Source organism: Oncorhynchus keta, chromosome 23 (assembly GCF_023373465.1).
Source record: "Oncorhynchus keta strain PuntledgeMale-10-30-2019 chromosome 23, Oket_V2, whole genome shotgun sequence".
Lineage (NCBI taxonomy): Eukaryota > Metazoa > Chordata > Actinopteri > Salmoniformes > Salmonidae > Oncorhynchus > Oncorhynchus keta.
This window is the reverse complement of record NC_068443.1, coordinates 1040529-1065766: the sequence shown is the minus strand read 5'-3', so window position 1 is coordinate 1065766 and position 25238 is coordinate 1040529. Positions and strand designations below refer to the sequence as shown.

Below are 25238 nucleotides of genomic sequence, written 5' to 3'. Positions count from 1 at the left end.
GGGAATAGCTGCATTGTTTATATTCGGACATGTTACCAGACACCTTGCCCTGATTAAAGCAGTGGTTCGCGCTTTCAGTTTCACGCGAATGCTGCCATCAATCCACGGTTTCTGGTTAGGGAATGTTTTTATCGTTGCTATGGGAACGCACATCTTCGAAGCACGTTCTAATGAACTCGCACACCGAATCAGCGTATTCGTCAATATTTTTATCTGACGCAATACGAAACATGTCCCAGTCCACGTGATGGAAGCAGTCTTGGAGTGTGGAGTCAGCTTGGTCTGACCAGCGTTGGACAGACCTCAGCGTGGGAGCCTCTTGTTTTAGTTTCTGCCTGTAGGCAGGGATCAGCAAAATGGAGTCGTGGTCAGCTTTTCCGAAAGGGGGCGGGGCAGGGCCTTATATCGTCGCGGAAGTTAGAGTAACAATGATCCAAGGTTTTACCACCCCTGGTTGCGCAATCGATATGCTGATAAAATTTAGGGAGTCTTGTTTTCAGATTAGCTTTGTTAAAATCCCCAGCTACAATGAATGCAGCCTCCGGATAAATGGTTTCCAGTTTGCAAAGAGTTAAATAAAGTTCGTTCAGAGCCATCGATGTGTCTGCTTGGGGGGGGATATATACGGCTGTGATTATAATCGAAGAGAATTCTCTTGGAAGATAATGCGGTCTACATTTGATTGTGAGGAATTCTAAATCAGGTGAACAGAAGGATTTGAGTACCTGTATGTTTCCTTCATCACACCATCTCTCGTTATTCATGAGGCATACGCCCCCGCCAGTCTTCTTACCAGAAAGATGTTTGTTTCTGTCGGCGCGATGCGTGGAGAAACCCGTTGGCTGCACCGCATCGGATAGTGTCTCTCCAGTGAGCCATGTTTCTGTGAAGCAGAGAACGTTGCAGTCTCTGATGTCCCTCTGGAATGCCACCCTTGCTCGGATTTCGTCAACCTTGTTGTCAAGAGACTGGACATTGGCAATAAGAATGCTAGGTAGTGGTGCGCGATGTGCCCTTGTTCGGAGTCTGACCAGAAGACCGCCTCGTTTCCCTCTTTTTCGGAGTCATTTTCTTGGGTCGCTGCATGCGATCCATTCCGTTGTCCTGTTTGTAAGGCAGAACACAGGATCCGCGTCGCGGAAAACATATTCTTGGTCGTACTGATGGTGAGTTGACGCTGATCTTATATTCAGTAGTTCTTCTCGACTGTATGTAATGAAACCTAAGATGACCTGGGGTACTAATGTAAGAAATAACACGTAAAAAAACAAAAAACTGCATAGTTTCCTAGGAACGCGAAGCGAGGCGGCCATCTCTAGCCTAGTGGTTAGAGTGTAGAGGCAGCAGGTAGCCTAGTGGTTAGAGTGGAGGGGCGGCAGGTAGACTAGTGGTTGGAGCGTTGGACTAGTAACCGAAAGGTTGCAAGATTGAATCCCTGAGCTGACAAGGTAAAAATCTGTTGTTCTGCCCCTGAACAAGGCAGTTAACCCCACTGTTCCTAGGGCCGTTATTGAAAATAAGAATTTGTTCTTAACTGGCTTTCCTAGTTAAATAAAGGTACAAGAGAGTGACATAAATATGTATATATATAGAGAGAGTGACATAAATATGTATTTATAGAGAGAGAGTGACATAAATAAGTATATATAGAGAGTGACATAAATATGTATATATAGAGAGAGAGTGACATAAATATGTATATATAGAGAGAGTGACATAAATAAGTATATATAGAGAGAGAGTGACATAAATAAGTATATATAGAGAGAGAGTGACATAAATATGTATATATAGAGAGTGACATAAATATGTATATATATATAGAGAGTGACATAAATATGTATATATATAGAGAGAGAGTGACATAAATATGTATATATAGAGAGAGAGTGACACAAATATGTATATATAGAGAGAGAGAGTGACATAAATATGTATATATAGAGTGACATAAATATGCATATATAGAGAGTGACATAAATATGTATATATAGAGAGAGAGTGACATAAATATGTATATATATAGAGAGAGAGTGACATAAATATGTATATATAGAGAGAGAGTGACACAAATATGTATATATAGAGAGAGAGAGTGACATAAATATGTATATATAGAGTGACATAAATATGCATATATAGAGAGTGACATAAATATGTATATATAGAGAGAGAGAGTGACATAAATATGTATATATAGAGTGACATAAATATGCATATATAGAGAGTGACATAAATATGTATATATAGAGAGAGAGAGTGACATAAATATGTATATAGAGAGAGAGAGTGACACAAATATGTATATATAGAGAGAGAGAGTGACAGCAGCAGTACCTTTTTGACCTCTCTAGTGAGCATGCATCTCTCAATGCGCAGCACGGTGGAGATGTCTATGTGTTCTCTACACACGTTGTTCATCCACTTGGTGAAGCTCTCCACCGTGGTCTGGAACAACACCCAGGTGAACTTGATGATGTTGAACACTCGCTTCAAGACGTTGTCTGGTGGGACGTAGGAAAGAGAAGTTACAAATATTTACTTTTTTTTTTTTTTGCAGACAATCTTATCCAAAGTGGGATCAGGGCATTCAACTAAAACTAGCTAAAACAGCCATGATCCAGATCATTGTCATCACGATCATAGATTCGGAGTAAACTATAGTAAGAACCTACGATATATATATACTTTATTTAGAATCAATATCACGACTGGTGGTTGTCTCTCCGTGTAAGTGGTTGTGTATATACATACACTACAGTATTTGAAAGGGTCTGTGACACCCACCTGGTCCGTCAGACTTCTTCTCCTGTGTTCCCTCCGGATCTTCCTCCATCTCTATAGTCACATGACCTGCACAGAATAACACAACAAAACAATAATTTACAGTAAATAATGTAAAAAAAACAATAAGTTAGAGAGAATAACACAACAATACATTTTTTTTTATTGTATTTTTTCCCCAGGTAAGTTGACTGAGAACACATTCTCATTTACAGCAACAACCTGAGGAATAGTTACAGGGGAGAGGAGGAGGGGATGAATAAGCCAATTGTAAACTGGGGATGAATAAGCCAATTGTAAACTGGGGATGATTAGGTGACCATGATGGTTTGAACTCCAGATTGGGAATTTAGCTAGGACACCGGGTTAACATCCCTACTCTTACGATAAGTACCATTTTTTATTTTATTTTATTTCACCTTTATTTAACCAGGTAGGCTAGTTGAGAACAAGTTCTCATTTGCAACTGCGACCTGGCCAAGATAAAGCATAGCAGTGTGAACAGACAACACAGAGTTACACATGGAGTAAACAATTAGCAAGTCAATAACACAGTAGAAAAAAATGGGCAGTCTATATACAATGTGTGCAAAAGGCATGAGGAGGTAGGCGAATAATACAATTTTGCAGATTAACACTGGAGTGATAAATGATCAGATGGGCATGTACAGGTAGAGATATTGGTGTGCAAAAGAGCAGAAAAGTAAATAAATAAAAACAGTATAAAAACAGTATGGGAATGAGGTAGGTGAAAAAGGGTGAGCTATTTACCTATAGACTATGTACAGCTGCAGCGATCGGTTAGCTGCTCGGATAGCTGATGTTTGAAGTTGGTGAGGGAGATAAAAGTCTCCAACTTCAGCGATTTTTGCAATCGTTCCAGTCACAGGCAGCAGAGTACTGGAACGAAAGGCGGCCAAATGAGGTGTTGGCTTTAGGGATGATCAGTGAGATACACCTGCTGGAGCGCGTGCTACGGATGGGTGTTGCCATCGTGACCAGTGAACTGAGATAAGGCGGAGCTTTACCAAGCATGGACTTGTAAATGACCTGGAGCCAGTGGGTCTGGCGACGAATATGTAGTGAGGGCCAGCCGACTAGAGCATACAAGTCGCAGTGGTGGGTGGTATAAGGTGCTTTAGTGACAAAACGGATGGCACTGTGATAGACTGCATCCAGTTTGCTGAGTAGAGTGTTGGATGCCATTTTGTAGATGACATCGCCGAAGTCGAGGATCGGTAGGATAGTCAGTTTTACTAGGGTAAGCTTGGCAGCGTGAGTGAAGGAGGCTTTGTTGCGGAATAGAAAGCCGACTCTGGATTTGATTTTGATTGGAGATGTTTGATGTGAGTCTGGAAGGAGAGTTTGCAGTCTAGCCAGACACCTAGGTACTTACCATGGGATCTGTAGCAACCATAGTCAGGACACCCATTTAACATCCCATCCAAAAGACAGCACCCTGCAATGTCCCCAATCACTGCCCTGGGGCAATTTCTTTTTAGACCAGAAGAAAGGGTGCCTCCTACTGGGTCTCCAACACCACTTCTAGCATCATCTGGTCTCCCATCCAGGACCAACCCTGCTTAGCTTCAGAAACAAGCCAGCAGTGGAATGCTGGGTGATATGCTGCTGGCCACGTTACAGAGAATAACACAACAAAATAATAACTTTCAGAGAACAACATAACCAAACAATACTTCCAGTAGACTTGGTTTATAATTAGTTTATAGTAGATTTGGTTTATAATGAGTGAGTGTGAGAACTCTTGGGGTAGTCGTCAGGGATGTCCTTTCTCACCCCTGCTTTTCACTTTCACAACCAAGCCTTACATTAAATTAATGATGCTTTTGAATCATCACAGATTAATGACGGATCTTCCGTGAGAACTAAGGAAGTAGCATGAGGTTCCTCAGAGGTTGTAAGAACAGAATGATGTGTTGATCTATTCTCGTGATCTTCTTCTTCTTCTTCTGAAACTATTTGGTCAAAGGATGTATGCTGATGATTTTCTTTATATCGGTGGCTCTGTTATAATACTGATATCTCTTAACTTACCTTCTTTCTTGTCCTTCTTGTGTTTCTCTCTCTTGGTGTACCTCTTCCAGAACTTACGCTTCTCTTTGCCTCGTTCCTTCATGGCTGTCTTGGAGTCTGTTATCCAGGCATGGTAGAAAAACTGGGAGCGTACAGTACAGGAAGCACAATGTTAGTTTGGACATAAAGGAACGAATCCTGATTTGAGATCTGTGCGCTCTTATCTCTGACTTTCGCAAAATTATGTATTGAGTCATGTGTTGATACATGTAATGATTCATGTATTGATTTGTGTCGATTCGTGTATTGTTCATGTATTGATTCATGTATTGATTTGTGTCGATTCGTGTATTGTTCATGTATTGATTCATGTATTGATTTGTGTCGATTCGTGTATTGTTCATGTATTGATTCATGTATTGATTTGTGTCGATTCGTGTATTGTTCATGTATTGATTCATGTATTGATTTGTGTCGATTCGTGTATTGTTCATGTATTGATTCATGTATTGATTCGCAATGATTCATGTATGGATTCGTGTATTTTGTCGTGTTGATTCATATATTGATGACAATTTGTACAGGAAAAAATAGTTACGCACACAGATCTCAAGGATTCAGTCCAATCAAACAGATATCAAGGATTCAGTCCAATCACACAAATCTCAAGGCTTCAGTCCAATCAAAACAGATCTCAAGGCTTCAGTCCAAACAAAGGAGTGCTACGGTCAAGGCGGGCACACTCAAAGGCAAATGAAACAAGAGCAATAGCAAGCCAGGTGACCATTAGTTAACCCTTTAAACCACAGACAAATCAAAACAATCCGAGTCACAAAGACAATATGACAACTTTAGAGTGTTTTTGCTTCATCGGTACAAAAGGTAGAGGCCACCTGCGATTTATGGCATTTTACACTCTTATATTGTAATTTGTAACAATGGCTTCATTGTGACTAGGCGACAATATCGAAGGCTCACTTGTAAATATATTTAACCTTGTACAGACTATAGTACAACGGAGCAAACCACACAAAAATCGCAAATGTGTGATAACAACACCAAGGCATTTTCTGAAATCTGTTGGTAAAAGGCTCTGCCGAGTTCATGCAAACTGCTTCAAAACAATCTATCACTTAAAACACATGACAGAAGGACCACTGTAGTTCCATCCCCATCCTGTCTGGAATATTTAGGATATTTTTTGTTTCTAAATGGATATGGTATTGGATCGGACATGGGATGGAAAGACAGTTGGTTATAAATGCCTTGGCCTTCATTAAAACAGCAAATCTACACAAAACAGGCTGAGGACACAGGATACAGTCGACACAGGCTGTGGTAAGAGGAGATACAGGCTGAGGACACAGGATACAGTCTACACAGGCTGTGGTAAGAGGAGATACAGGCTGAGGACACAGGATACAGTCTACACAGGCTGTGGTAAGAGGAGATACAGGCTGAGGACACAGGATACAGTCTACACAGGCTGTGGTAAGAGGAGATACAGGCTGAGGACACAGGATACAGTCGACACAGGCTGTGGTAAGAGGAGATACAGGCCGAGGACACAGGATACAGTCGACACAGGCTGTGGTAAGAGGAGATGCTGAATCTGTTATTTGGTACCTTGGCTGCCCTGATTACATACTGAAGGATGGTTTTGGGCAGTTTAATGATAGATCTGGGCAGAGCTATAAGGGCTGAGGCAAACTTCCCAATAGCTCGCTGAAGAGGAGGGACAAAGGGTGGTGGGAGAGTTAGTAGAAAACACAAAGATGAAAGTCTTTTCATACACTAGTAGTGGCAACAGACAATATTGACAATTGAAAGACAATGAAATATTTCACACTACAGTAATACCGGGTAACTACTTCGGTATACTGAGGAAACGTTGACGCTGGTCTGGTCTGGTCTGGAGCTCACCTGAAACGCTGACTTCTTGGGCAGCTCTTGATCCTCTCTTTTCTCCTCCTCTTCCTCCTCTTCTTCACTGTCAGTTTCAAACAAGTAATAATCTCCACTTCTCACCACTGATGAGTAGAGAGCAAGATGCTGTTAATATTATCTGGAGGAAAAAGGGCTTGAAAAGCAGGTGATGCTTTGGGGTGTTGAGAGTCTGTAAACTAGGGTAGTGTGGGGCAGCAGAGGTTGGTTTGATTCAAAACACTTGTGGGATGAAGTTGATAAGAGTAGGAAAGCAAACACAATGTTAGACACACAATATTAGCATATTAGTTTGTTTACTAAGACATGGCATAGATTGAGGTGATTTGGGCAGACCTTCAAAAAGAATTGTAATAGTTGAAACTGACTTATGTCCTTGAACAGAAGAGCCATAATGGGGGAACAGGAAGAGAGGAGGATGCTGGGTAATATATGAATGGGGTTAGGATGAGGGGTGAACTGGGTAAATCATATAATGAATGCAACGATATGACAGGGGTGATACTAACAAATCAATTCAACACAGAAACAGGGCACCACAGAGAACAACTGAGACACACCTCAGAGAAACGTGGGTAATAGTTTTCTACAGCTTTTCGATGTCAATTTGAAACTCGGTTTCCTTATTAAAACCTTCAAAATGTATTAAATGTGGATCGTTCTGATCAGTATTGCTCAGTTTCCCCTCATGCGGTACATATACTGGTGATCGTGACTATAACAGAGACATAATCCTTCACCCTTTTACTCTTCCTAGAAAGAAAGAATGAAGAGGGAGAAGGCACTTAGCTCTGTCTAATGGAATCTTTCACAACGAGAGATTCCCTACTGTGGCCTCACCAGGACCACTACCACAAACATCACAGGCATCAGTTGTTTTATTTCCTCTCATGGAAAATAGTCTATTTATGGCCCCCATTGCCATTAGTTGAGGCATATTGTAGTATTGTCTTATTTCATTCCAGCAAATCAGTACACTATCTCGTCTGTATATTTCTGATGTTTTGGGGTTCATCAATCAGTCAAACAATTAACTAATCAATCAATGAATTAATCAATCGAGGGGCCTTAAATAGAGACAGAAAAGGACTGAGGTCTGGATGGAACGTTGACGTTTGTTTTGGGTCGTCTGGAGCCCAGGTGCAGTATGGGAATCCTCTGAGAGTTCTGGTCAAGGACACAACAGTCAATCAGAGCGGAGAAAGAAGGAGTGGTCAACCTACTGGAGGCGTGGTCAACCCAAGGCCGCCACCACTGCCTTTTTTTAGTCTTGGCTGTTTCTTTCTCTTTCACTTTCTCTTTCTCTCTTTCTCGCTCTGCTCCTAAAATAAAAATGGTTTCACATGTAGATCAATTATGCTTTATATTGCAAAAAATATTTCTTCATTCAGACTTTGTGCAAGTTAAATGGTATTTCAAAAAAATAAAAAAATAAAAAAATAAATATATATATATATATATATCTTCATGAAGCTTTGTGACCACAACATTGTTTGCAGTAATGATGTCATAATGATCGGGATCGTATGAAAATCTATTCCAGGGTTGAATAAACGTTCCATGAGAACTAACCAACACCCAGTCTATATTGATTAGCCATTCCACCTAGTTTTAACATCAGTACTCCTAGAGAGACGTTAAGAGCCTTCATCATGATACGGTACCATCATCCTCTTCCTCCTGCTCCTGTGGCTGGATGGGGTTATCTCTGTCCCCAGATTCCTGCGGCTGGATGGGGTTCTCTCTGTCCCCAGATTCCTGGGCCAGGCTCAACATCTTTTTCTTCCCACTCTTAAACTTCTCCTGGCGCTGCTTTATACGGTCCATCCTGAGAGGGAGAGAGACAGAGACAGAAAGATGATGAATGACAACACTCAGTTTTATCTATCAAGAGAAAGCAGACAAGGATTCTCTCTCTTCTTCCATGTTTCTAGAACAATATTGAAAGAAAGAAAGTACTATTTGGACCATTTGGCCTGTTAGAGGCTGGATAAAGATTAGATTAATAGATAAAGGTTTAAATGGAAGGTTAATAGATAAAGGTTTAAAGGAAGGTTAATAAGTAAAGGCTGGATAAAGACTAGATTAATAGATAAAGGTTTAAATGGAAGGTTAATAGATAAAGGTTTAAATGGAAGGTTAATAGATAAAGGTTTAAAGGGAAGGTTAATAAGTAAAGGCTGGATAAAGGTTAGGTTAACAGATAAAGGTTTAAATGGAAGGTTAATAAGTAAAGGCTGGATAAAGGTTAGTAGATAAAGATTTAAAGGGAAGGTTAATAAGTAAAGGCTGGATAAAGGTTAGTAGATAAAGGTTTAAATGGAAGGTTAATAGATACAGGTTTAAATGGAAAGTTAATAGATACAGGTTTAAAGGGAAGGTTAATAGATACAGGTTAGTAGATAAAGGTTTAAAGGGAAGGTTAATAGATACAGGTTAATAGATACAGGTTTAAAGGGAAGGTTAATAGATAAATGTTGGATAAAGGTTTAAAGGGAAGGTTAATAGATAAAGATTTAAAGGGAAGGTTAATAAGTAAAGCCTGGATAAAGGTTAGTAGATAAAGATTTAAAGGGAAGGTTAATAGATAAATGTTGGATAAAGGTTTAAAGGGAAGGTTAATAGATAAAGATTTAAAGGAAGGTTAATAAGTAAAGGCTGGATAAAGGTTAGTAGATAAAGATTTAAAGGAAGGTTAATAAGTAAAGGCTGGATAAAGTTTAATAGATACAGGTTTAAAGGGAAGGTTAATAAGTAAAGGCTGGATAAAGGTTAATAGATAAAGATTTAAATGGAAGGTTAATAAGTAAAGGCTGGATAAAGGTTAATAGATAAAGGTTTAAAGGGAAGGTTAATAAGTAAAGGCTGGATAAAGTTTAGGTTAACAGATAAAGGTTTAAAGGGAAGGTTAATAGATACAGATTTAAAGGGAAGGTTATAAGTAAAGGCTGGATAAAGGTTAATAGATAAAGGTTTAAAGGGAAGGTTAATAAGTAAAGGCTGGATAAAGGTTAGTAGATAAAGGTTTAAATGGAAGGTTAATAAGTAAAGGCTGGATAAAGGTTAGGTTAACAGATAAAGGTTTAAAGGGAAGGTTAATAAGTAAAGGCTGGATAAAGGTTAACAGATACAGGTTTAAAGGGAAGGGTCATATCAAGCAGACAGCTGTTGTGACTTACTGTCTCTTCAGCTGCTCCATAGACTTGTTCTCTTCCTCCAGTCTGGCTCTCACTGCCTTCACTATAGTAGCCTGGAACAATTCAGCCCCTCTGAAACACACACATAGATAATCACATCAAAGATACATTACCATATCACAGATACATTACATAATCACAGATACATTACATTATCACAGGTACATCATCACATCACAACTATACTACCATATCGCAGGTACATTACCATATCACAGGTACATTACCATATCACATACATTACATTATCACAGATACATTACATTATCACAGGTACATCATGACATCACAGGTACATTACCATACCACACACACATTACCATATCACAGACACATTACCATATCACAGATACATTACCATACCAGAGCAACATTACCATATTAGAGGTACATTACCATATCACAGACACATTACCATATCAAAGAGACATTACCATACCAGAGCAACATTACCATATTAGAGGTACATTACCATATCACAGACACATTACCATATCACAGAGACATTACCATACCAGAGCAACATTACCATATTAGAGGTACATTACCATATCACAGACACATTACCATACCACAGATACATTACCATACCAGAGCAACATTACCATATTAGAGGTACATTAAAATCACAGACACATTACCATGTCACAGATACTTTACCATACCAGAGCAACATTACCATATTAGAGGTACATTACCATATCACAGACACATTACCATATCACAGATACATTACCATACCAGAGCAACATTACCATATTAGAGCAACATTACCATATCACATATATATTACCATATCACAGATACATGATCATCACAGCGACAGCGGCAGCGGAGTGAGAACACGCTGGTGTAATGAGTAACCTGGTGTAATGAGAAACCTGGTGTAATGAGTAACCTGATGTAATGAGTAACCTGGTGTAATGAGTAACCTGGAGTAACCTGGTGTAATGCGTAACCTGGTGTGATGAGTAACCTGGTGTAATGAGTAACCTGGTGTAACCTGGTGTGATGTGTAACCTGGTGTGATGAGTAACCTGGTGTGATGAGTAACCTGGTGTAATAAGTAACCTGGTGTAATGAGTAACCTGGTGTAATAAGTAACCTGGTCTAATCTGGTGTAATGAGTAACCTGAGTGTAATGAGTGATGAGTCACCTGGTGTCTTGAGTAACCTGGTGTAACCTGGTGTAATGAGTAATCTGGTGTAATGAGTAACCTGGTGTAAAGAGCAACCTGGTGTGATGAGTAACCTGGTGTAACCTGGTGTAATGAGTAACCTGGTGTGATGAGTAACCTGGTGTAATGAGTAACCTGGTGTAACCTGGTGTAATGAGTAACCTGGTGTGACCTGGTGTGATGAGTAACATGGTGTAATGAGTAACCTGGTGTAATGAGGAACCTGGTGTAACCTGGTGTAATGAGTAACCTGGTGTAACCTGGTGTAATGAGTAACCTGGTCTCAACTGGTGTATTGAGTAACCTGGTGTGACCTGGTGTGAAGAGTAACCTGAGTGTAATGAGTGATGAGTAACCTGGTGTAACCTGGTGTAACCTGGTGTAATGAGTAACCTGGTGTAACCTGGTGTAATGAGGAACCTGGTGTAACCTGGTGTGATGAGTAACATGGTGTGATGAGTAACCTAGTGTAATGAGTAACCTGGTGCAAAGAGTAACCTGGTGTAATGGGTAACCTAGTGTAATGAGTAACCTGGTGTAATGAGTAACCTGGTGTAATGAGTAACCTGGTGTGATGAGTAAGCTGGTATAATGAGTAACCTGGTGTAACCTGGTGTAATGAGTAACCTGATGTAACCTGGTGTAATGAGTAACCTGGAGTAACCTGGTGTAATGAGTAACCTGGTGTGATGAGTAACCTGGTGTGATGCGTAACCTGGTGTAATGAGTAACCTGGTGTAATGAGTAACCTGGTGTAACCTGGTGTAATGAGTAACCTGGTGTAATGAGTAACCTGGTGTAACCTGGTGTAATGAGTAACCTGGTGTAATGAGTAACCTGGTGTAACCTGGTGTAATGAGTAACCTGGTGTAATGAGTAACCTGGTGTAATGAGTAACCTGGTGTAACCTGGTGTAATGAGTAACCTGGTGCAAAGAGTAACCTGGTGTAACCTGGTGTAATGAGTAACCTGGTGTGATGAGTAACCTGGTGTAATGAGTAACCTGGTGCAAAGAGTAACCTGGTGTAATGAGTAACCTAGTGTAATGAGTAACCTGGTGTAATTTGTAACCTGGTGTAACCTGGTGTAATGAGTAACCTGGTGTAACCTGGTGTAATGAGTAACCTGGTGTGACAAGTAACCTGGTGTAATGAGTAACCTGGTGTAATGAGTAACCTGGTGTAATCAGTAACCTGGTGTGATGAGTAACCTGGTGTAATGAGTAACCTGGTGTAATCAGTAACCTGGTGTAATGAGTAATCTGGTGTAATGAGTAACCTGGTGTGATGAGTAACCTGGTGTAATGAGTAACCTGGTGTAATGAGTAACCTGGCGTACTGAGTAACCTGGTGTAATGAGTAACCTGGTGTAACCTTGTGTAATTAGTAACATGGTGTAACCTGGTGTAATGACTAACCTGGTGTAACCTGGTGTAATGAGTAACCTTGTGTAATGAGTAACCTGGTGTAATGACTAACCTGGTGTAACCTGGTGTAATGAGAAACTTGGTGTAATGAATAACCTGGTGTAATGAGTAACCTGGTGTGATAGGTAACCTGGTGTAACCTGGTGTAATGAGTAACCTGGTGCAATGAGTAACCTGGTGTAATGAGTAACCTGGTGTGATAGGTAACCTGGTGTAACCTGGTGTAATGAGCAACCTGGTGTAACCTGGTGTAATGACTAACCTGGTGTAACCTGGTGTAATGACTAACCTGGTGTAATGAGTAACCTGGTGTAACCTGGTGTAATGAGTAACCTGGTGTAATTAGTAACCTGGTGTGATGAGTAACCTGGTGTAATGAGTAACCTGGTGTAACCTGGTGTGATGAGTAACCTGGTGTAATGAGTAACCTGGTGTAACCTGGTGAAATGAGTAACCTGGTGTAACCTGGTGTAACCTGGTGTAATGTGTAACCTGGTGTAATGAGTAACCTGGTGTAACCTTGTGTAATTAGTAACATGGTGTAACCTGGTGTAATGACTAACCTGGTGTAACCTGGTGTAATGAGTAACCTTGTGTAATGAGTAACCTGGTGTAATGACTAACCTGGTGTAACCTGGTGTAATGAGTAACCTTGTGTAATGAGTAACCTGGTGTAATGACTAACCTGGTGTAACCTGGTGTAAAGAGTAACCTGGTGTAACCTGGTGTAACCTGGTGTAATGAGTAACCTGGTGTAATGAGTAACCTGGTGTAACCTGGTGTAATGAGTAACCTGGTGTAATGAGTAACCTGGTGTAACCTGGTGTAACGAGTAACCTGGTGTAACCTGGTGTGATGAGTAACCTGGTGTAACCTGGTGTAATGAGTAACCTGGTGTAACCTGGTGTGATGAGTAACCTGGTGTAACCTGGTGTAATGAGTAACCTGGTGTAACCTGGTGTAATGAGTAACCTGGTGTAATGAGTAACCTGGTGTAAAGAGTAACCTGGTGTGATGAGTAACCTGTGATGAGTAACCTGGTGTAATGAGTAACCTGGTGTAACCTGGTGTAATGAGTAACCTGGTGTAATGAGTAACCTGTGATGAGTAACCTGGTGTAATGAGTAACCTGGTGTAACCTGGTGTAATGAGTAACCTAGTGTAATGAGTAACCTGGTGTAATGAGTAACCTGGTGTAATAAGTAACCTGGTGTAACCTGGTGTAATGAGTAACCTGGTGTAACCTGGTGTGATGAGTAACCTGTTGTAACCTGGTGTACTAAGCAACCTGGTGTAACCTGGTGTAATGAGTAACCTGGTGTAACCTGGTGTAACGAGTAACCTGGTGTAATGAGTAACCTGGTGTAACCTGGTGTGATGAGTAACCTGGTGTAATGAGTAACCTGGTGTGATGAGTAACCTGGTGTAATAAGTAACCTGGTGTAATGAGTAACCTGGTGTAATAAGTAACCTGGTGTAACCTGGTGTAATAAGTAACCTGGAGTGATGAGTAACCTGGTGTAATGAGTAACCTGGTGTAACCTGGTGTAATGAGTAACCTGGTGTAATGAGTAACCTGGTGTGATGTGAGTAACCTGGTGTGATGAGTAACCTGGTGTAACCTGGTGTGATGAGTAACCTGGTGTGATGAGTAACCTGGTGTAATGAGTAACCTGGTGTAACCTGGTGTAATGAGTAACCTGGTGTGACCTGGTGATGAGTAACATGGTGTAATGAGTAACCTGGTGTAATGAGGAACCTGGTGTAACCTGGTGTAATGAGTAACCTGGTGTAACCTGGTGTAATGAGTAACCTGGTCTCAACTGGTGTATTGAGTAACCTGGTGTGACCTGGTGTGAAGAGTAACCTGAGTGTAATGAGTGATGAGTAACCTGGTGTAACCTGGTGTAACCTGGTGTAATGAGTAACCTGGTGTAACCTGGTGTAATGAGGAACCTGGTGTAACCTGGTGTGATGAGTAACATGGTGTGATGAGTAACCTAGTGTAATGAGTAACCTGGTGCAAAGAGTAACCTGGTGTAATGGGTAACCTAGTGTAATGAGTAACCTGGTGTAATGAGTAACCTGGTGTAATGAGTAACCTGGTGTGATGAGTAAGCTGGTATAATGAGTAACCTGGTGTAACCTGGTGTAATGAGTAACCTGATGTAACCTGGTGTAATGAGTAACCTGGAGTAACCTGGTGTAATGAGTAACCTGGTGTGATGAGTAACCTGGTGTGATGCGTAACCTGGTGTAATGAGTAACCTGGTGTAATGAGTAACCTGGTGTAACCTGGTGTAATGAGTAACCTGGTGTAATGAGTAACCTGGTGTAACCTGGTGTAATGAGTAACCTGGTGTAATGAGTAACCTGGTGTAACCTGGTGTAATGTGTAACCTGGTGTAATGAGTAACCTGGTGTAATGAGGAACCTGGTGTAACCTGGTGTAATGAGTAACCTGTTGCAAAGAGTAACCTGGTGTAACCTGGTGTAATGAGTAACCTGGTGTGATGAGTAACCTGGTGTAATGAGTAACCTGGTGCAAAGAGTAACCTGGTGTAATGAGTAACCTAGTGTAATGAGTAACCTGGTGTAATTTGTAACCTGGTGTAACCTGGTGTAATGAGTAACCTGGTGTAACCTGGTGTAATGAGTAACCTGGTGTGACAAGTAACCTGGTGTAATGAGTAACCTGGTGTAATGAGTAACCTGGTGTAATCAGTAACCTGGTGTGATGAGTAACCTGGTGTAATGAGTAACCTGGTGTAATCAGTAACCTGGTGTAATGAGTAATCTGGTGTAATGAGTAACCTGGTGTGATGAGTAACCTGGTGTAATGAGTAACCTGGTGTAATGAGTAACCTGGCGTACTGAGTAACCTGGTGTAATGAGTAACCTGGTGTAACCTTGTGTAATTAGTAACATGGTGTAACCTGGTGTAATGACTAACCTGGTGTAACCTGGTGTAATGAGTAACCTTGTGTAATGAGTAACCTGGTGTAATGACTAACCTGGTGTAACCTGGTGTAATGAGAAACTTGGTGTAATGAATAACCTGGTGTAATGAGTAACCTGGTGTGATAGGTAACCTGGTGTAACCTGGTGTAATGAGTAACCTGGTGCAATGAGTAACCTGGTGTAATGAGTAACCTGGTGTGATAGGTAACCTGGTGTAACCTGGTGTAATGAGCAACCTGGTGTAACCTGGTGTAATGACTAACCTGGTGTAACCTGGTGTAATGACTAACCTGGTGTAATGAGTAACCTGGTGTAACCTGGTGTAATGAGTAACCTGGTGTAATTAGTAACCTGGTGTGATGAGTAACCTGGTGTAATGAGTAACCTGGTGTAACCTGGTGATGAGTAACCTGGTGTAATGAGTAACCTGGTGTAACCTGGTGAAATGAGTAACCTGGTGTAACCTGGTGGTAACCTGGTGTAATGTGTAACCTGGTGTAATGAGTAACCTGGTGTAACCTTGTGTAATTAGTAACATGGTGTAACCTGGTGTAATGACTAACCTGGTGTAACCTGGTGTAATGAGTAACCTTGTGTAATGAGTAACCTGGTGTAATGACTAACCTGGTGTAACCTGGTGTAATGAGTAACCTTGTGTAATGAGTAACCTGGTGTAATGACTAACCTGGTGTAACCTGGTGAAATGAGTAACCTGGTGTAACCTGGTGTAACCTGGTGTGATGAGTAACCTGGTGTAATGAGTAACCTGGTGTGACCTGGTGTAATGAGTAAGCTGGTGTAATGAGTAACCTGGTGTAACCTGGTGTAAAGAGTAACCTGGTGTAACCTGGTGTCATGAGTAACCTGGTGTAACCTGGTGTAATGAGTAACCTGGTGTAACCTGGTGTGATGAGTAACCTGGTGTAACCTGGTGTAATGAGTAACCTGGTGTAACCTGGTGTAATGAGTAACCTGGTGTAATGAGTAACCTGGTGTAAAGAGCAACCTGGTGTGATGAGTAACCTGGTGTAACCTGGTGTAATGAGTAACCTGGTGTAACCTGGTGTAATGAGTAACCTGGTGTAATGAGTAACCTGTGATAACCTTGTGTAACCTGGTGTAATGAGTAACCTGGTGTAACCTGGTGTAATGAGTAACCTGGTGTAATGAGTAACCTGGTGTAATGAGTAACCTGGTGTAATGTGTAACAAGGTGTAAAGAGGAACATGGAGTGATAGGTAACCTGGTGTAACCTGGTGTAATGAGTAACCTGGTGTAACCTGATGTAATGACTAACCTGGTGTAACCTGGTGTAATGAGTAACCTGGTGTAATGAGTAACCTGGTGTAATGAGTAACCTGGTGTAATGAGTAACCTGGTGTAATGAGTAACCTGGTGTGATAGGTAACCTGGTGTAACCTGGTGTAATGAGTAACCTGGTGTAACCTGATGTAATGACGAACAAGGAGTAACCTGGTGTAACCTGGTGTAATGAGTAACCTGGTGTAATGAGTAACCTGGTGTAACCTGGTGTAATGGGTAACCTGGTGTAATTAGTAACCTGGTGTGATGAGTAACCTGGTGTAATGAGTAACCTGGTGTAACCTGGTGTGATGAGTAACCTGGTGTAATGAGTAACCTGGTGTAACCTGGTGTAATGAGTAACCTGGTGTAACCTGGTGTAACCTGGTGTAATGTGTAACCTGGTGTAATGAGTAACCTGGTGTAACCTGGTGTAATGAGTAACCTGGTGTAATGAGTAACCTGGTGTAATGTGTAACCTGGTGTAAAGAGTAACCTGGTGTAACCTGGTGTGATGAGTAACCTGGTGTAACCTGATGTAATGAGTAACCTGGTGTAATGAGTAACCTGGTGTAACCTGGTGTAATGAGTAACCTGGTGTAATGAGTAACCTGGTGTAATGAGTAACCTGGTGTAACCTGGTGTAATGAGTAACCTGGTGTAATGAGTAACCTGGTGTAATGAGTAACCTGGTGTAACCTTGTGTAATGAGTAACCTGGTGTAACCTGGTGTAATGAGTAACCTGGTGTAATGAGTAACCTGGTGTAATGAGTAACCTGGTGTAACCTGGTGTAATGAGTAACCTGGTGTAACCTGGTGTAATGAGTAACCTGGTGTAATGAGTAACCTGGTGTAATGAGTAACCTGGTGTAACCTGGTGTAATGAGTAACCTGGTGTGATGAGTAACCTGAGTGTAATGATTGATGAGTAACCTGGTGTAACCTGGTGTAATGAGTAACCTGGTGTGATGAGTAACCTGGTGTAATGAGTAACCTGGTGTAATGAGTAACCTGGTGTAATGAGTAACCTGGTGTAATGAGTAACCTGGTGTAATGAGTAACCTGGTGTAATGCGTAACCTGGTGTAATGAGTAACCTGGTGTAATGAGTAACCTGGTGTAATGAGTAACCTGGTGTAACCTGGTGTAATGAGTAACCTGGTGTGATGAGTAACCTGGTGTAATGAGTAACCTGGTGTAATGAGTAACCTGGTGTAACCTGGTGTAATGAGTAACCTGGTGTAACCTGGTGTAACCTGGTGTAATGAGTAACCTGGTGTAATGAGTAACCTGGTGTGATGAGTAACCTGGTGTAATGAGTAACCTGGTGTAATGAGTAACCTGGTGTAATGCGTAACCTGGTGTAATGAGTAACCTGGTGTAATGAGTAACCTGGTGTAATGCGTAACCTGGTGTAATGAGTAACCTGGTGTAATGAGTAACCTGGTGTAATGAGTAACCTGGTGTAACCTGGTGTAATGAGTAACCTGGTGTGATGAGTAACCTGGTGTAATGAGTAACCTGGTGTAATGAGTAACCTGGTGTAACCTGGTGTAATGAGTAACCTGGTGTAACCTGGTGTAACCTGGTGTAACCTGGTGAAATGAGTAACCTTGTGTAATAAGTAACCTGGTGTGTAATGAGTAACCTGAGTGTAATGAGTGATGAGTCACCTGGTGTCTTGAGTAACCTGGTGTGACCTGGTGTGATGAGTAACCTGAGTGTAATTAATGATGAGTAACTTGGTATAACCTGGTGTAATGAGTAACCTGGTGTAACCTTGTGTAATGAGTAACCTGGTGTTACCTGGTGTAATGAGTAACCTGCTGTGATGAGTAACCTGGTGTAATGAGTAACCTGGTGAAATGAGTAACCTGGTGTAATGAGTAACCTGGTGTGATGAGTAACTTGGTGTAATTAGTAACCTGGTGTAATGAGTAACTTGGTGTAACCTAGTGTAATGAGTAACCTGGTGTAATAAGCAACCTGGTGTAATGAGTAACCTGGTGTAACCTGGTGTAATGAGTAACCTGGTGTAATGAGTAACCTGGTTTAACCTAGTGTAATGAGTAACCTGGTGTGATGAGTAACCTGGTGTAATGAGTAACCTGGTGTAATGAGTAACCTGGTGTAATGAGTAACCTGGTGTAATGAGTAACCTGGTGTAACCTGGTGTAATGAGTAACCTGGTGTAATGAGTAACCTGGTGTAACCTGGTGTAATGAGTAACCTGGTGTAATGCGCAACCTGGTGTAACCTGGTGTAATGAGTAACCTGGTGTAATAAGTAACCTGGTGTAACCTGGTGTAATGAGTAACCTGGTGTAATGAGTAACCTGGTGTAACCTGGTGTAATGAGTAACCTGGTGTAATGCGCAACCTGGTGTAACCTGGTGTAATTAGTAACCTGGTGTAATGAGTAACTTGGTGTAACCTAGTGTAATGAGTAACCTGGTGTAATAAGCAACCTGGTGTAATGAGTAACCTGGTGTAAAATGGTGTAATGAGTAAACTGGTATAAACCTGGTGTAATGATTAACCTGAGTGTAATGAGTGATGAGTCACCTGGTGTCTTGAGTAACCTGGTGTAAAATGGTGTAATGAGTAAACTGGTATAAACCTGGAGTGATGAGTAACTTGGTGTAACCTGGTGTAATGAGTAACCTGGTGTAACCTTGTGTAATGAGTAACCTGGTGTAATGAGTAACCTGGTTGTAATGAGTAACCTGGTGTAACCTTGTGTAATGAGTAACCTGGTGTAACCTGGTGTGATGAGTAACCTGGTGTAACCTGGTGTTATGAGTAACCTGGTGTAATGAGTAACCTGGTGTAAAGAGTAACCTGGTGTAATGAGTAACCTGGTGTAATGAGTAACCTGGTGTAACCTGGTGTAATGAGTAACCTGGTGTAACCTGGTGTAATGAGTAACCTGGTGTAATGAGTAACCTGGTGTAATGAGTAACCTGGTGTAACCTGGTGTAATGAGTAACCTGGTGTAATAAGTAACCTGGTGTAATGAGTAACCTGAGTGTAATGAGTGATGAGTCACCTGGTGTCTTGAGTAACCTGGTGTGACTTGGTGTGATGAGTAACCTGAGTGTAATGAGTGATGAGTAACTTGGTGTAACCTGGTGTAATGAGTAACCTGGTGTAACCTGGTGTAATGAGTAACCTGGTGTTACCTGGTGTAATGAGTAACCTGCTGTGATGAGTAACCTGGTGTAATGAGTAACCTGGTGAAATGAGTAACCTGGTGTAATGAGTAACCTGGTGTGATGAGTAACTTGGTGTAATTAGTAACCTGGTGTAATGAGTAACTTGGTGTAACCTAGTGTAATGAGTAACCTGGTGTAATAAGCAACCTGGTGTAATGAGTAACCTGGTGTAACCTGGTGTAATGAGTAACCTGGTGTAATGAGTAACCTGGTGTAACCTGGTGTAATGAGTAACCTGGTGTGATGAGTAACCTGGTGTAATGAGTAACCTGGTGTAATGAGTAACCTGGTGTAATGAGTAACCTGGTGTAATGAGTAACCTGGTGTAACCTGGTGTAATGAGTAACCTGGTGTAATGAGTAACCTGGTGTAACCTGGTGTAATGAGTAACCTGGTGTAATGCGTAACCTGGTGTAACCTGGTGTAATGAGTAACCTGGTGTAATGAGTAACCTGGTGTTACCTGGTGTAATGAGTAACCTGCTGTGATGAGTAACCTGGTGTAATGAGTAACCTGGTGAAATGAGTAACCTGGTGTAATGAGTAACCTGGTGTGATGAGTAACTTGGTGTAATTAGTAACCTGGTGTAATGAGTAACTTGGTGTAACCTAGTGTAATGAGTAACCTGGTGTAATAAGCAACCTGGTGTAATGAGTAACCTGGTGTAACCTGGTGTAATGAGTAACCTGGTGTAATGAGTAACCTGGTTTAACCTAGTGTAATGAGTAACCTGGTGTGATGAGTAACCTGGTGTAATGAGTAACCTGGTGTAATGAGTAACCTGGTGTAATGAGTAACCTGGTGTAATGAGTAACCTGGTGTAACCTGGTGTAATGAGTAACCTGGTGTAATGAGTAACCTGGTGTAACCTGGTGTAATGAGTAACCTGGTGTAATGCGCAACCTGGTGTAACCTGGTGTAATGAGTAACCTGGTGTAATAAGTAACCTGGTGTAACCTGGTGTAATGAGTAACCTGGTGTAATGAGTAACCTGGTGTAACCTGGTGTAATGAGTAACCTGGTGTAATGCGCAACCTGGTGTAACCTGGTGTAATTAGTAACCTGGTGTAATGAGTAACTTGGTGTAACCTAGTGTAATGAGTAACCTGGTGTAATAAGCAACCTGGTGTAATGAGTAACCTGGTGTAAAATGGTGTAATGAGTAAACTGGTATAAACCTGGTGTAATGATTAACCTGAGTGTAATGAGTGATGAGTCACCTGGTGTCTTGAGTAACCTGGTGTAAAATGGTGTAATGAGTAAAACTGGTATAAACCTGGTGTGATGAGTAACCTGAGTGTAATGAGTGATGAGTAACCTGGTGTAACCTGGTGTAATGAGTAACCTGGTGTAACCTTGTGTAATGAGTAACCTGGTGTAACCTGGTGTAATGAGTAACCTGGTGTAACCTGGTGTAATGAGTAACCTGGTGTAACCTGGTGTAATGAGTAACCTGGTGTAACCTGGTGTGATGAGTAACCTGGTGTAATGAGTAACCTGGTGTAACCGGGTGTAAAGAGTAACCTGGTGTAATGAGTAACCTGGTGTAAAGAGTAACCTGGTGTAATGAGTAACCTGGTGTAATGAGTAACCTGGTGTAACCTTGTGTAATGAGTAACCTGGTGTAACCTGGTGTAATGAGTAACCTGGTGTAATGAGTAACCTGGTGTAATAAGTAACCTGGTGTAACCTGGTGTAATGAGTAACCTGGTGTAACCTGGTGTAATGAGTAACCTGGTGTGATGAGTAACCTGGTGTAATGAGTAACCTGGTGTAATGAGTAACCTGGTGTAATGCGTAACCTGGTGTAATGAGTAACCTGGTGTAATGAGTAACCTGGTGTAATGAGTAACCTGGTGTAACCTGGTGTAATGAGTAACCTGGTGTGATGAGTAACCTGGTGTAATGAGTAACCTGGTGTAATGAGTAACCTGGTGTAACCTGGTGTAATGAGTAACCTGGTGTAACCTGGTGTAACCTGGTGTAACCTGGTGTAATAAGTAACCTGGTGTAATGAGTAACCTGGTCTAAACCTGGTGTAATGAGTAACCTGAGTGTAATGAGTGATGAGTCACCTGGTGTCTTGAGTAACCTGGTGTGACCTGGTGTGATGAGTAACCTGAGTGTAATTAATGATGAGTAACTTGGTATAACCTGGTGTAATGAGTAACCTGGTGTAACCTTGTGTAATGAGTAACCTGGTGTTACCTGGTGTAATGAGTAACCTGCTGTGATGACTGTTCTGCCTTATTATTATTCGACCATGCTGGTCATTTATGAACATTTGAACATCTTGGTCATGTTCTGTTATAATCTCTACCCGGCACAGCCAGAAGAGGACTGGCCACCCCACATAGCCCGGTTCCTCTCTAGGTTTCTTCCTAGGTTTTGGCCTTTCTAGGGAGTTTTTCCTAGCCACCGTGCTTTTACACCTGCATTGTTTGCTGTTTGGGGTTTTAGGCTGGGTTTCTGTACAGCACTTTGAGATATCAGCTGATGTACGAAGGGCTATATAAATAAATTTGATTTGATTTGATTTGATGAGTAACCTGGTGTAATGAGTAACCTGGTGAAATGAGTAACCTGGTGTAATGAGTAACCTGGTGTGATGAGTAACTTGGTGTAATTAGTAACCTGGTGTAATGAGTAACTTGGTGTAACCTAGTGTAATGAGTAACCTGGTGTAATAAGTAACCTGGTGTAATGAGTAACCTTGTGTAACCTGGTGTAATGAGTAACCTGGTGTAATAAGTAACCTGGTGTAATGAGTAACCTGAGTGTAATGAGTGATGAGTAACCTGGTGTAACCTGGTGTAATGAGTAACCTGGTGTAATGAGTAACCGGGTGTAAAGAGTAACCTGGTGTAATGAGTAACCTGGTGTGACCTGGTGTGATGAGTAACCTGAGTGTAATGGTTGATGAGTAACCTGGTGTAACCTGGTGTAATGAGTAACCTGGTGTAATGAGTAACCGGGTGTAATGAGTAACCTGGTGTAACCTGGTGTAATGAGTACCCTGGTGTAACCTGGTGTAATAAGTAACCTGGTGTAATGAGTAACCTGGTGTAACCTGGTGGAATGAGTAACCTGGTGTGATGAGTAACCTGGTGTAATAAGTAACCTGGTGGAATGAGTAACCTGGTGTAATGCGCAACCTGGTGTAACCTGGTGTAACCTGGTGTAATGAGTAACCTGGTGTAATAAGTAACCTGGTGTAATGAGTAACCTGGTGTAACCTGGTGTAATGAGTAACCTGGTGTAATGCGTAACCTGGTGTAATGAGTAACCTGGTGTAATGAGTAACCTGGTGTAATGAGTAACCTGGTGTAATGCGTAACCTGGTGTAATGAGTAACCTGGTGTAATGCGCAACCTGGTGTAACCTGGTGTAATGAGTAACCTGGTGTAATGCGTAACCTGGTGTAATGAGTAACCTGGTGTAATGAGTAACCTGGTGTAACCTGGTGTAATGAGTAACCTGGTGTAATAAGTAACCTGGTGTAATGAGTAACCTGGTGTAACCTGGTGTAATGAGTAACCTGGTGTAACCTGGTGTAATGAGTAACCTGGTGTAACCTGGTGTGATGAGTAACCTGGTGTAATGAGTAACCTGGTGTAACCTGGTGTAATGAGTAACCTGGTCTAATCTGGTGTAATGAGTAACCTGAGTGTAATGAGTGATGAGTCACCTGGTGTCTTGAGTAACCTGGTGTGACCTGGTGTGATGAGTAACCTGAGTGTAATGAGTGATGAGTAACCTGGTGTAATGAGTAACCTGGTGTAACCTGGTGTAATGAGTAACCTGGTGTGATGAGTAACCTGGTGTAACCTAGTGTAATGAGTAACCTGGTGTAACCTGGTGTAATGAGTAACCTGGTGTGATGAGTAACCTGGTGTAATGAGTAACCTGGTGTAACCTGGTGTAATGAGTAACCTGGTGTAACCTGGTGTAATGAGTAACCTGGTGTAATGAGTAACCGGGTGTAAAGAGTAACGTGGTGTAATGAGTAACCTGGTGTAAAGAGTAACCTGGTGTAATGAGTAACCTGGTGTAATGAGTAACCTGGTGTAATGAGTAACCTGGTGTAACCTGGTGTGATGAGTAACCTGGTGTAATGAGTAACCTGGTGTAACCTGGTGTAATGAGTAACCTGGTCTAATCTGGTGTAATGAGTAACCTGAGTGTAATGAGTGATGAGTCACCTGGTGTCTTGAGTAACCTGGTGTGACCTGGTGTGATGAGTAACCTGAGTGTAATGAGTGATGAGTAACCTGGTGTAATGAGTAACCTGGTGTAACCTGGTGTAATGAGTAACCTGGTGTGATGAGTAACCTGGTGTAACCTAGTGTAATGAGTAACCTGGTGTAACCTTGTGTAATGAGTAACCTGGTGTAACCTGGTGTGATGAGTAACCTGGTGTAATGAGTAACCTGGTGTAACCGGGTGTAATGAGTAACCTGGTGTAATGAGTAACCTGGTGTAAAGAGTAACCTGGTGTAATGAGTAACCTGGTATAATGAGTAACCTGGTGTAACCTTGTGTAATGAGTAACCTGGTGTAACCTGGTGTAATGAGTAACCTGGTGTGATGAGTAACCTGGTGTAATAAGTAACCTGGTGTAACCTGGTGTAATGAGTAACCTGGTGTAACCTGGTGTAATGAGTAACCTGGTGTGATGAGTAACCTGGTGTAATGAGTAACCTGGTGTAATGAGTAACCTGGTGTAATGAGTAACCTGGTGTGATGAGTAACCTGGTGTAATGAGTAACCTGGTGTAATGAGTAACCTGGTGTAACCTGGTGTAATGAGTAACCTGGTGTAACCTGGTGTAACCTGGTGTAACCTGGTGTAATAAGTAACCTGGTGTAATGAGTAACCTGGTCTAAACCTGGTGTAATGAGTAACCTGAGTGTAAACCTGGTGTGATGAGTAACCTGAGTGTAATGAGTGATGAGTAACTTGGTATAACCTGGTGTAATGAGTAACCTGGTGTAACCTTGTGTAATGAGTAACCTGGTGTAACCTGGTGTAATGAGTAACCTGCTGTGATGAGTAACCTGGTGTAATGAGTAACCTGGTGAAATGAGTAACCTGGTGTAATGAGTAACCTGGTGTAATGAGTAACTTGGTGTAATTAGTAACCTGGTGTAATGAGTAACTTGGTGTAACCTGGTGTAATGAGTAACCTGGTGTAATAA

The 25238-nt window shown here is 41.5% G+C and overlaps 1 protein-coding gene across 1 annotated transcript in view; it reads right to left on the bottom strand.

Annotated features, from left to right (window-relative positions):
- LOC118377407 (piezo-type mechanosensitive ion channel component 2-like) overlaps positions 1 to 25238 on the bottom strand; it is a gene marked incomplete at its 5' end in the record, with an annotated part of 307558 nt that overhangs the window by 61436 nt on the left and 220884 nt on the right. Inside the window, 8 exons of the mRNA XM_052477385.1 lie at positions 2338 to 2504; positions 2788 to 2853; positions 4840 to 4960; positions 6445 to 6543; positions 6742 to 6848; positions 7986 to 8084; positions 8427 to 8590; positions 9942 to 10031. Coding sequence (XP_052333345.1) covers positions 2338 to 2504; positions 2788 to 2853; positions 4840 to 4960; positions 6445 to 6543; positions 6742 to 6848; positions 7986 to 8084; positions 8427 to 8590; positions 9942 to 10031 — 913 coding nt within the window. The remainder of the gene's footprint in view (positions 1 to 2337; positions 2505 to 2787; positions 2854 to 4839; positions 4961 to 6444; positions 6544 to 6741; positions 6849 to 7985; positions 8085 to 8426; positions 8591 to 9941; positions 10032 to 25238) is intronic.